The sequence below is a fragment of the Mustelus asterias genome, chromosome 4 (genome assembly GCF_964213995.1).
Source record: "Mustelus asterias chromosome 4, sMusAst1.hap1.1, whole genome shotgun sequence".
In the NCBI taxonomy this organism is placed as follows: Eukaryota; Metazoa; Chordata; class Chondrichthyes; order Carcharhiniformes; family Triakidae; genus Mustelus; species Mustelus asterias.
Window position 1 is genome coordinate 107,113,966 of NC_135804.1, and position 13,697 is coordinate 107,127,662.

At 45.3% G+C, this 13,697-nt stretch overlaps 1 protein-coding gene across 1 annotated transcript in view; it reads right to left on the reverse strand.

Annotated features, from left to right (window-relative positions):
• Positions 1-13,697, reverse strand: part of LOC144492920 (exocyst complex component 1-like) — a 98,171-nt gene that overhangs the window by 68,580 nt on the left and 15,894 nt on the right. Inside the window, exons 2-3 of the mRNA XM_078211546.1 lie at positions 13,462-13,592; positions 5,966-6,125 (exon numbers count right to left, since the gene is read on the reverse strand). Coding sequence (XP_078067672.1) covers positions 5,966-6,125; positions 13,462-13,592 — 291 coding nt within the window. The remainder of the gene's footprint in view (positions 1-5,965; positions 6,126-13,461; positions 13,593-13,697) is intronic.

Consider the following 13,697-nt stretch of genomic DNA (forward strand, 5'->3'; position numbering starts at 1 on the left):
ACTTGAGTGCAATCAACGGCACCCAGCTCTTCTGCAAAACCACTAATCTTGACAAATTCCAGTGCTCTTATGTTCTGGCTTGCTTGATCTCACAAAGTTCACAAAATTGTGTGCTTTTGCAGGAATGGCCCCTGGATGCAACACTTGTGAAATCCTGCAGTGGAGCCCTGGAATGAGACACTGCTTTAGATGTTGAGTACAGCAGTTATTTTCACTACCATTGGTACTGGGTGTCCTCCCAGTTCCCTTGGCATCAGTTCCTGCAGAATGTGGCAAATGTGAATGACCAGGTCATTTGACATGCACAGGGATCAGCAACACCAGTTCTCACTCATCTGCAGGTAACATGCAGCGTCTACACACCCAAAATCTAGCAAGATGTCTACGAATGACAGCTCTCTGAGGATCATCCTCTGCGACCAGACAAGGACCTGCTGCTCCTTAATCTTGAGGGTTTGGTTTCCCCCTTTAACAAGTCAGATGCCTCCTTTGTATTCTTCCCTTTTTTCTCTCTTGCCTATAAGCAATAACACAGGCATCAGAAACCATCTTCTTCATGGACTTCTCACTGCAGCATTAAAGAGAGGGAGACACAAGAGTTGCATTTGTTTATAAAGGCTCACTTTTGATCAAGGAATCATCTGCAACTGCAGCCTCAAGGCCTCTCTGCGCATGCCGGAAAGCTCTAGCCCCTGAAATGATGCTCAGGGCAGGATGCGCATGAACGTTCACCACATTACATCTACCCACTCCTCCAACACACATGACCCATTTCCAACAGCTTCAGTTAGGTGACTGGATGTTGCGTTTTCAGCTGAAGCACTGGGATCATCATTGTCTGTACTCCAAGACTGCACAGTTTTACCTGATATTGACGATGGCTGTTCAGTGCATACATTATTGTAATTATGTGGGATTTGAGGCTTCATCTCCGTGAGTGTTCCATGGCCACATTTCCAAGGAGGTCCTCTAACTGGCTGAGTTACCCAGTAGTTATGCAGTTGCATAATACGCTGGTGAATTTGAAGGCTGCACATGAGGGGTTAAAATTAGGGGAACATCGTTGCCACTTGAAGGATCAGGGTTGCCTGGATGGGCATAATTGCTGCATTTGCCTGATTTCCTGCATGTTAATTGAGCAACTACTAACCAGTCTCAACTTTGGTTGTATTCTTAACTTGGAACCAACATTTCAGTTGGTTGGCTATTTAGTTCCCACCACTCCTCCTAGTCAGATGTTTGTGTACAACCTTCCCCACTTGATTCCCCCAATGGATCCTGTGCCCTTGTAGTCCAGTGTGTCCTGCACCCACTGAACATTTAAAACTACTCCTACCTTCACCCTGGTTTGGTTGCTGCAGCAATTTGCCTGGGAGACCTCCCCTGAAACCTAGGCAGTGCAACCTGTGAAGCCTTGTGTTGATCCCCGCAAGTGCAATGTAATGGAAGTTGTGCAAACTCACCTTGGAGTCCTGAGTGAAGTGCAGGTCACAAGGTGCACATTGCTTAAAACCTGTTCCAACGTCTGATTTAAATTTAATGTGGAGCGGTAATTCTAGCAAACTGGTATCATAATGAGATGCAAATATATGCTAATAATATTTGTGATGTTCAGTGACTGGAATGGTGAAGCACATAATTGTTTCTTCGTCATGACTACAGCAGCAGAAATGCCTGTCTGGTCCCCTAATTATTGAACCCCCATACCACTGCTCTTAGTCTTCCTCTCCTCGTGTGCAGTTGAACCACCCATGGTGCTTCAAACTGACACTGTCTGCACTCCTCATCATCCTCACCAGTATCCAAAATGGAAAAACAGATAGATGGACTCAGGGGACTCTGCACTACCTGCCTGGCACTCCGAGGCAGTCTCGCAGTCACCCATTCTCTCTCTGCCTGTATTGTCATAACCTGCAGTTTGACTACCTCCCTAAATGTAGTTCTCAATCTCACGGTAGCACCGCAGTGATTCCAGCCACCATCCAATTCCAAATACTGGAGCTCAAGTTTCTGCAGCAGGTGACACTTCCTATACATGTGGTTGTCTAGACCACGGGAAGTATCCACTACTTCTTACATGTCCCAGGATGTGCATTCCACCTGTCCCAGCCATCCTGTCATGCCTTAAGTTTACAGACTATTATTATAAACAGGAAACTAGAAAGTAGAATTATTTGACAGTTACTTACCAATCAGCTCCTTTCCTTGTGCTGATGTAACTTTATATTACTCACATCACATTTGGAACTCTGTTCTGCTCACGTAGGCTGCTTTTTATGCCCTGCTCAACTCTTGCTCCTTCCTGCTGCTCTTCAATTGGATCATTACTGATTTTCTTAATGACTGCCTCACCCTTAACATGCAACTTTAAAACTTAGTAATATAATAAACCTCACTACTTAAAACTAAAACAAAACAGTAGATTCAACAGCTTCTTAATTCTCTTCTGCTGTGGTTCTTTGATAAAGTTTTACCAATACTAATAAACCTTAATAATTCTGATAGACTTTACTAATAGTTAATAAATCTTACTCGTGGCAACAAATCTTAAAGACTCACCAGCTAAACACTTGTTACTTGTTATTTATAGTTAACGTTTTTTAAACTCCCAATTGTTCAGACTCAGTCACGAAGCAATGATATTCACCATCCAATCAACTTGCGACTTGCCCATGATGTTACTGTTCATTTTTTTTTCAAACTCAGGGTGCTCCTTAACTTCTCCCTAAAGGTAAGTGCTGTAGACCTATAATGCTGCAGCATCATATGGCCATGGTAATGTACATCATTCTGTTTAAGGTGGAAGACATGTGGGCATTTAAAATTTGCAAAAGCATGGCCACGGTGTGCAGATACTCAGGTGATCTGATGCTCTATGTAGTTGACCATTCTAACCATGTTAAGACATAAGAACATAAGAACTAGGAGCAGAAGTAGGCCATCTGGCCCCTCGAGCCTGCTCCGCCATTCAGTAAGATCATGGCTGATCTTTTCGTGGACTCTGCTCCGCTTACCATAACTCTTAATTCCTTTACTGTTCAAAAATGTATCTATCCTTGCCTTAAAAATATTCAATGAGGTAGCCTGAACTGCTTCACTGTAGGGAATTCCACAGATTCACAACCCTTTGTGTGAAGAAGTTCTCCTCAACTCAGTCCTAAATCTGCTTCCCCTTATTTTGAGGCCATGCCCTAGTTCTAGTTTCACCTGCCAGTGGAAACAACTTCCCTGCTTCTATCTTATCTGTTCCCTTCATAATCCGATCTGTTTCTATCAGATCTCCCCTCATTCTTCTGAATTCCAATGAATATAGCCCCAGTCTACTCAGTCTCTCCCCATAAGCCAACCCTCTCAACTCCGGAATCAACTTCGTGTATCTCCTCTGCACCTCCTCCAGTACCAGTATATCCTTTCTCAAGTAAGGAGACCAAAACTGTACATAGTACTCCAGGTGTGGCCTCATCAGCACCTTATACAGCTGCAACATAACCTCGCTGTTTTTAAACTCCATCCCTCGAGCAATGAAGGACAAAATTCCATTTGCCTCCTTAATTACCTGCTGTACCTGGAAACCAACTCCTTGAGATTCCTGCACAAGGACACCCAGGTCCCTCTGCACAGCAACATGCTGCAATTTTTAACAATTTAAATAATAGTCCATTTTGCTGTTATTCCTACTAAAATGGATGACCTCACATTTACCAACACTGTACTCCATTAGCCAGGTCCTCGCCCACTCACTTAGACTATCTATATCCCTTTGCAGACTTTCAGCATTCTCTGCACACATTGTTCTGCCACTCATCTTAGTGTCATCTGTGAATTTTGACACACTACAGTTGGTCCCCAACTCCAAATCATCTATGTAAATCGTAAACAATTGCGGCCCCAACACTGATCCCTGAGGCACACCACTAATCACTGGTCGCCAGCAAGAAAAACATATTTACCCCCACTCTTTGCTTTCTGTTAGTTAAGCAATCCTCTATCCATGCTAATACATTACCCGTAACACCCTGCACCTTTATCTTATGCAGCAGCCTTTGGTGCGGCACCTTGTCAAATGCCTTCTGGAAATCCAGATACACCACATCCACAGGTTCCCCATTGTCCACTGCACATGTAACGTTCTCAAAGAATTCCACCAAATTAAGTCAAACATGACCTGCTCTTCATGAACCCATGCTGCGTCATACCAATGGGACAATTTATATCCAGACATCTCACTATTTCTTCCTTGATGATGGATTCAAACATTTTCCCTACTACAGAAGTTAAGCTAACCGGCCTATAGTTACCCGCCTTTTGTCTATCTCCTTTTTTAAACAGTGGCATCACATTTGCTGTTTTCCAATCTGCGGGAACCACCCCAGAGTCCAGCGAATTTTGGTAAATTATCACTAGTGCATTTGCTATTTCCCCCGCCATCTCTTTTAGTACCCTGGGATGCATTCCATCAGGGCCAGGAGACTTGTCTACCTTTAGCCCCATTAGCTTGCCCAACACCACTTCTTTCATGATAATGATAGTTTCTAGGTCCTCACCTGCCATAGCCTTCCTGTCATCAATTTTTGGCCTGTTATTTGTGTCTTCCACTGTGAAGACCGACACAAAATACCTGTTCAATGCCTCAGCCATTTTCTCATTTCCAGTTATTACATCCCCCTTCTCATCCTCTAAAGGACCAATGTTTACTTTAGCCACTCTTTTTCGTTTTATAATTTGTAGAAACTTCTGCTATCTGTTTTTATATTCTGAGCTAGTTTACTCTCATAATTCATCTTACCTTTCTTTATAGCTTTTCTCATGGCTTTCTGTTGACCTTTAAAGATTTCCCAATCCTCGAGTTTCCCACTAATCTTTGCCACTTTGTATGCATTTTCTTTCAATTTGATACCCTCCTTTATTTCCTTAGATATCCATGGCTGATTAGCTCTTCATCTTCTTCATCATCTTCGTAATGCCCTGCAACATCATTACATTTGTGCTTGAGGCATCCTCCTTTATTTTCTTTGAGAATGTGACCAATATCCTTGGAATAGCTGTTTGTAAAAGCACTCTGCTGATGTTCAATGATTCTCCTTTACAGTGACAGTCCCCAAGCAGTGCATGAAATTGTATAAGGATGAGGCTGAATGGAGGTAGTGGATGGTAGATGGAGATATGAGCAATGCATTGGTAGAGTTGGATTGTTGTGCATGCAAGGTAAGTGGATGTGAAGAGGGATGTGATGGAATAGGCTTAACATGGCAGAGTGAGATAGTTGTGATGATGCAGGATGTAGCTGAATGTGTTATTGTACTCACCTTTCCTGACACGTTTAGTCATTAAATTGCTTCCTGCGCTGCATTGAATAGAGTGACACTACAGTCCTGCTGCTCAATTCCTGGGTGATCTCCAACCACACTTTCTTTGTTTCTGCCACAGGTTTTCTTCTCGCATTTTTGAGAATAGGATGTCTTTCTGGCTTCTCAGACACTCGTATCACATCAAGGGATGCATCAGTGAACCAGAGTGCAGACTTTGAACGTTTAAAAATCATGCTGGAATTTTCTCTATGATGGCAACTCCAACTCCTCCAAAATGCATGTTTGGCTTGGCTATGTAGATATTGGCATTGGGATCACATCATCCAGGTCCTCATCACCCCACTGGCACATTTTGGACAGAAAATTCATAAGTAAAATTATAATGAGGTGCTCTGATAAAGCCCCTGCCGGACACGCGGAATGTACCGCCAGGTTTCTCATACAACATCCGACCATTTTCCCTCTGCTTCCAGAACATCCGTTATCTTTCTGATAATCACACATTGGTAGTTGTGGTGGCAGTCAGTCACATGACTGATTTAATGCCCAGATTGGTGCTGGAGCACCACAAAATGTTGAACATTATGTGTAAAATATATTTTACATTTTTGTAAGAGTGAAAATTTAGAAAAAAACAATACATATATGGCTATTACCTTCCAAAATGTGAGAACTGACGTTCATAAACTTAATTCTGTTCTGTAGATAACGACGATTGAGCTTGAAGAGACAGGACATAAAGTTATTTTTCTCCACAGAATTACTGGCAATCCACTTGTATACTTTATCAAACTGCAAATCAAATTCGGGATTATCCTATAAGAAAAGAAAGTGCAAACATCAACTATCAGGAACATGGAGCATTAAACTGTTCAAAACACTCAATTGCCACAAAAAGACAATTTAAAATCTCAATCTAAATGCACCCCAAGAGTATTTTTTCGCATTTCATATACGCCAGGCCATAATCAGATCAGCCATGATCTTAACAAATGGTGGAGCAGGCTCAAGGGGCTCAATGGCCTACTCTTGCTCCCAATTCGTATTAGTTACAGTTCAATCAATCAATTTTTGAAAGTCAAACAATATGGGCCCGATTCTCCCATCCCAACGCGCATGTTTTTTGGCGCGTCAGATTGGGAGATGCGCACATCAGCCATTTTGCAGGATTCATGCATGTGTTCCCGACGCATGCACGTCTCCCAAAGCCGGAGAGCAGACGCAGGCGGGACCACGCTGGAAACCGACAGGAGGGCAGGGTAAGTGATTTAAATCTATTTTTAATCTATTTCAAATGTCATTATCAGACCTGGGACTGAATTCTATGGGCCCCCCCAGGAGTCGGGCGGTGTGGGGAGTGGTGTCCCCTGGGCATGGGCACCCTGGCAGTGCCAGCCTGTGTCCCCGGCACTGCCCAAAGGGCAAAGTGCCCATGCCCAGGGGGCACCTTGGCACTGCCCACTGGACATCGGGCAGTGCCAAGTGGGCAGGGCTAGCTGGGACAGGGCCTGGGAGCAGTGCCAAGAGGGTGGGGCCTATTGTGAGTGGCGCCTAGGGGACGTGCCAATGGGATGGGGCCTATTGTGGACGGGAGGTCCCGCTGCCACTCTGAAGACAGGATCGGTCAGGACAGGAGGGAGGCCAGTGATTGGGATGGGCTGGGGTGGCAGTGGTCTGCCTCTCGGAAGAGGGGTGGGGAGGATCAGCAGGAGGTGGTCAGCTGGGAATGGGGGGGGATCGTCACTGCTGCGGGGGGGGGGGGGGGGATGCTGGAGATTGCGGTGCCCCCATGATGGGTTGGGGGTCGGGGCTGGCCCAGGAATGCTTGTGCAGTCCGCGATCAGCCTTGAGGGGAGTTGGGGAGGGGGGGGGGGTTTGGAGGGGTAGCACTGCGAGGGTCCTGTGCTGGCCAGCGATCGAGCTGGCCAGCAAAGTGCAGTCTAACGGTTTGGGGCTACTGCGCACGTGAATAGGCCCCGCTCCTTTTATTGATATTCACGATTGTGACCTCTGCATTGCACAGAGTGTGGGAGATTTGAGTCTGAACACCCACTGAAAAAACAATCGTGAATTACAGCATCTTTCCTGCCAATTCAGCACTTGGAATATTTTTGGCAGAATTGAGCCCTATGTCATAATTGGAACATCTGCAACAGTATCTTAAAAAAAGGCACTACAAAAATGGAGTTGGCTAAAGTGGATTAGCAAAATAGATTAAAAGTAAAACAGCAGATAAGCAGTAGCAGATATTTTATAATTCTCAACAAATATATATTTTATTGAGAAAGAAAGATGCTACGAGAAGGATGAACCATTCATGGAGGACAAGGAATGTTAAGAAAGGTATCAAATTGAAAGAAAAGCTATATAATGGGGTGATAATGGTGTAGTGGTAATGTCACTGGACTAATAATCCAGAGGACCTAGGCTAACCCTCTGGGGACACAGGTTCAAATCCCATCATGGCCAGTTGTTGGAATTTAAAATCAATTAATAAATGTAGAATTGAAAAGTTCGTTTCAGTTATGGTGACCATGAAACCATTGTCATAAAAATCCTTTTGGGGCGATTGTCAGCCTGCGTTAGCCGTCAGCAAGAACAGCAATGCAGGCACAAATTACGACATGAATAAGGAAACATGATTCTCATCAACAAGATCAGATTTTCTGACTTGATTTATTATTGTCACATGTATTAGTATACAATGAAAAGTACTGTTTCTTGCATGCTATGCAAACAAAGCATACCATTCATAGAGAAGGTAACGAGAGAGTGCAGAATGTAGTGTTACAGTCATAGCTAGGGTGTCAAGAAAGACCAACTTAATGAGAGGTAGGTCCATTCAAAAGTCTGATGGCAGCAGGGAAAAAGCTGTTCTTGAGTCGGTTGGTATATGACCGTAGATTTCTGTATCTTTTCCCAATGGAAGAAGGTGGAAGAGAGTATGTCCGGAGTGCGGGGGTCCTTAATTATGCTGGCTGTTTTGCCGAGGCAGCGGGAAGTGTAGACAGAGTCAATGGATGGGAGGCTGGTTTGATCTTTCTTAGTTTCTTGCGGTCGTGGACAGAGCAGGAGCCATACCAAGCTGTGATACAACCAGAAAGAATGCTTTCTGTGGTGCATCTGTAAAGGTTGGTGAGAATCGTAGCTGACATGCCAAATTTCCTTAGTCTTCTGAGAAAGTAGAGGCATAGGTGGGCTTTCTTAATTATAGTGTCGGCATGGGGGGACCAGGAGAGGTTGTTGGTGATCTGGACACCTAAAAACTTGAAGCTCTCGACCGTTTCTACTTCATCCCCATTGATGTAGGCAGGGGCATGTTCTCCTCTACGCTTCCTGAAGTCGATGACAATTTCCTTCTCCCTTGCCAGTAACATAATGAGAAACCTGCCATTGAAGGTTGGGAACCTTATTTAAATACATCAGTATCTTATTAGAGATAACTTGCAACAGCTCTACAAAAATGAGAACTCGAGTTCTAGCCGTCATCACCCTACAGGGTGCCAATTGCAGAGGGGGCACCCGGAGATGACGTGAGAGATCCAGATAAGTGCAACTTGGGGCCTGGGGGCGGTCAGCCCCAGCATTTCGGGGAATGCGGTCACTCACAGGCCTTAGTAACCCTTCATGGCTGTGTGCCTCTCGGTTTGAAAGAGTCTGGTAGCTAGTTTGCAGGCAATGCTTCCGTGTACTCTGTTGGGCTTCTGACGATACAACTGCTGAGGGATTGCCCTTCTAGAGTTGTAGCTCGAAAGTGAGTGGGAGCAGATCATGCTACAAGGTCAGCACAAAGGGCAACTGTGAGGTCCCTGGATGGAGTCCCATGAGATGCCAGGTTGCATGGGCAGAGTGGAGGGACAAGCGGTGGTCTCCAGACTCATGAGAGTTGAAGACCCTCACATGAGGGGAGGATGAGTTCAATCAGAATGAACTCCAACACTCAGGCTGCACTTTGAATCCAAAGAGCATAAGGAAGTTATGGAGGCCGTGCTGTCAGGAATTATGTATGTGTGGCTGGCTGTTTAAATTGGAAGGCTTGTTTAATCCATAGCCCATGAGAACTGGGGAAATTAGGGTGCCCTCTAAGGATGATGTTGATTGCAAATTCCAGTCTTCATATGTGTCAGGTATACATCACCTGCCACAAGGGGAAGCCAGTTGTCTAATCAGTTTCCTGACCCTTCCTTGATGAGTCAATTGTGCCAATTTGGTTAGCATTGCAACGCACGAGTGTGCCGCTGATTGGCACCCAACTGTTTAAAAGCCTAGGTCTGCTTTGCACGAACGTTGAGCACCGCAGGGACTGGAGCGCATTATTGACCCTTTTAATCACCTTTTGCTTTGATGTTTTAAGTTACATTTGTGCTTTGGTTTTGTTTTGAGTGATTTCCCTTTAAGGGGCTGCCCTTCGTGCTTTGTTCCTCAGTTTATTTAATTTCGTTTAATTGGTTCAATTCAAGCATTGGAAGCTTGGCCCTTTGGTTTAATGTTTTAAGTTTCATTTGCGATTGGTTTTTGTTTCGGGCTTTAAGGGGCTGAATCTTTTATTTTGTCCCTCAGTTTATTTAATTTAGTTGAATTGTTTAACTCAAAATAGTTGGAAGGCTCACGCCTTTTAATTTATCCTTCAGTTTGTTTAATTGTTTAAACTCAAAGAGTTGGAAGCCTAGTCCCCAAGCATTGAACGCCAAGGCTAATACTCACGTCTCCATAACAGAGGTGAAATCGCTCGTCTGTCACCCTGTTCGGGAGATGACAGGTGGCAGCGTCTTATTTCTCCATGAGGTCAGGAGCGCAGGTCCATTGAATGCACTCAACTGGCATCATTCCTCACAGAGCGGAACGTGACTGGCCAATGAATGGGCTTATCTTGGGACACAGACAGACTGAATGACACGTCTCAACTGCTACTGTCTCCTCTGGAGGTCAGGGGTCCCGATGTTTTTCTTCACCTGCTGACAAGGTGCACAGACTGTGCATGTTTTCAGTCCTTGGCATCCTCATAACTAGAGAATACTGGCAGACATGAGTGTTGATTTTTGCGGGGAGGGGGTGGGGGGCAGTTGAACTTTCCATGGATGGGAGGTCGTGCCCAGCAGCAGCATGAGTTTACTGCGTAGTTAGTGTGGGAGAAGCGAGAGACATAGCGCTGCGATTTTCACAATGCACAGGGATGAAGCACCAAGTGTGCACGGGGATTTGTGGAGCATGATGCAGTGGTATCATAGAGGATCCCTTTGGGTGAACAAAGTGATTTTTAATACATTACTAGGTGCCTTTCATTTCTTACTTTTCCTTACTCTCCTGCTACGTGTAGGTGTATCCCCAAGATCCACAGCTGGGTTTGAGGCAAACTATTAACTTTGACGCCATGCTGCCTCAGATGACCTTGGCAGTTGTCTGCTGGGGGACCTGGAGCAGGGCCGTTTTTTCAGGCTGCACTGGTGCTGACCTCCTTGGTGTGTGGGGCTGCAAGTGTATTGCTCACAGGAAGGAGGGGGGTATAAGATGGGCCCCCCCACCCCCGCAGGCTCTCCCGGGTAGAAGGCTGCACTCCTGCCAATCCTCTTTCCTTCAGGTGCCCGGGGGCCATTGCAGTGAGATTCAGAAACCCTGCCATCCTCTGGCATTGACACTATGGATACCCACAAATACTTGCACCATGCAATTGAAGCCCTGCATCATAGAGCTCATGACTTCAGTCATGGTCATGAGCTGAACCATGGAACAGACATCCCTGCCATTGAGTGCTCATCTTACACCAAGGCCTCCACTGCAGATTCCACCCTCGCAACATTGGCCTCGTTGCCTAGCAGTGACGGCATTATCTCCTTGGATAGAAGACAATGGGTCTCCACTTGGTCTTGCAGTCAGAGAAGGGATGCTGTAAACCTGTCCTGATGCGACTCTGCCTTTGCAGCTCCACCAAGGTGTGAGTATCTGTGCTGGTGGAGGGTGCGGGTGACAGCTGTGATGCTCCCTCGATGCTTGTCTCCAAGATGTCTTCCTCAGAGCAGATCGGGTCTGTGGTCTCCAGAGGGCATGAGGATGATCGGGGCTGGTCGACTGATTGACCCAAAGGAAGCAAGATGGCATTAGTGCGTCAAGGAGCAGACTAATGGGAGAAAGTTAACTCACATGAGGCTTGCATCATGGCTGCAAGTGTAGAGGATTTTCACTTTTGTCTCTTGCCCCCACCACACCCTCTGCACAGGTTTGGTCCTGCTCCTTGCCGGCCAGCTCAAGGGCTCTCTCCTCAAAGGCTTTAAGGTTCCCAGCTTGGGCTTTACTCCAGCAGTCTGTGCCCACTCATGGCGGTTATGTTCGAGTTTATCCTGCATTGAGACGGATGGGGAGGGTGTAGGCCAGATGGTGATGAAGTCTGGCATGCATGGGATGGTGATGAAGTCTGGCATGCATGGAAGATGAGTGGAAGTGGAGTGTGAGGAGCAGATTATTTACAGGGGGGACTTTGGGGAGTGGGAGCATGGCATGACAAATGTTGGGAATCTATGAGGTGGCTAGGAGAGAAATCACTGCGGTGGTGTGACAGGTGTGTTAAAGGGTGCAGCAGGAGACATGAGGAGGCAGACTTACCCTGGCTGCAGGAGGAAGGTCACTGATCTTCTTTCAGCATTGTAGCCCTGTCTTCTTATGGAACAAGCTGGCATTCACTATTCACAGCCTCCCAGGTGGGTCTGGTCACCTTGTTTGCTAGATGGCTGGCTGATAGCAGGTTGAGGGTGTCACGTCACTTTTCAACACCGTCCATAAGTTTGGTGAGGGCTCCCTCCGTGAAGTGTGGTGCTATCTTCCTGGTAGGCATCCCCCTGACTGGACTTTGCAACAAGTGCTGGACTGGCATTTAAAAGGAGTGTCCCACTGATTACAAAGATATTTCCTGGGGCAAGCAAATCAGAAGCAAGCCGCCTCGAGCTCAATAATTAAATTTACACATAGATTGGATAAACCAAACTAGCAATAGTATAGTGGAGAGGAGTTCCTGGAGTGTGTACGTGATGGTTCTTTAGACCACCATGTTGAGGAACCAACTACAGAACAGGCCTGGGTATTGTGCAATGAGAAAGGATTAATTAACACTTTTGGTGTGCAGTGTCCCTTGGGGAAGAGCAACCATAATATTAAAGAATCCTTCATTAAGGTGGAAAGTGAAGTAGTCAAATCCAAAATCTGAACCTGGATGAGCTGAATTTAAATAAAGGGAACTATGAGGGTATGAGGTGCAAATTGGGAAGGGTAGACTGGGGACCTTACTAAAGGGGTTGACGGTAAATACGCAATGGTTCAGATTTAAGGAACACGTGCATGAATTACAACAATTATTCATTCCTGTCTGGCGCAAAAATAAAAGAGAAAAGATAGCTCATCCATGGCTTACAAAAGAAATTAGGGATAATGGTAAATCCGAAGAAGAGACATATAAAATTGCCAGAAAAAGCAGCAAGCCTGAGAATTGGGAGCATTTTAAAATTCAGCAAAAGAGGGCAAAAAAATTGATCAAGAGGGGAAAAACAGTATGTAGGTGGAATCTTCCCAAAAATGCACAATGTTGGTTCAGGCGAGAAAACCGGTGTGCAACTCACAGACTTCACAGCTAGCTTTTCTGCCCATATTTAATAACACTGTGCATTTTAAACTGTCTTCTGGAGGGGATGGCCGAAAGACATCGGCAAGGCATGGAATCCGGAGATCAGGGCACCTATTTAAAGGGCGCCCTGATCTCCAATTTAAGTAAAAAGCCCTATTAAAATGCCCATGGACATAGGGGCAGGTTAGAAGTGCCAGGGTGTAGTGCTAGGGCATTGCTGGTCATATCCCTCATCACCCGGGGGCTATACTTACTTCCGCATATTTTTGAAAACCAGAAGTGATTTGCACCTGTGCAATGACACACTGTCAGTGCAGGAGGATAAGCTGTGGGCAGACGTTACAGCGTCAAGGCTGGTAAGTAGATGTTACTTTATTAAAATGTATGATAATCAGGTTCATGCCCAGAAAGAGCGTGAACCTGATCACTTCTTAAGACTTAAGCAAGGCTTAATGAAGAGGAAAGAAAGAAGGGAACAAACATATTCACAGTCTATGCTGACTTGCAATATTCATGGAACAACAAAATAATTTATCCTTCTACCTTGTCTGCATTCTTCCCGTCAACCACCAGCAGATCCTCAAATGACCACCATGCCACTTGTTTGTACGCATCACCTTTATCAGCTTTTTTAAATTTCACAAGGGTTGCTTGATATGGACGATCAGTTGACACTGCATAAGAAAATACATGTAGAATCATTATATTGTGTTGCCTCTCGGGTAAAAATTAATTCCATTGTGTTTTATTGACTTCAGTCCATACAAACTGAATTTGAC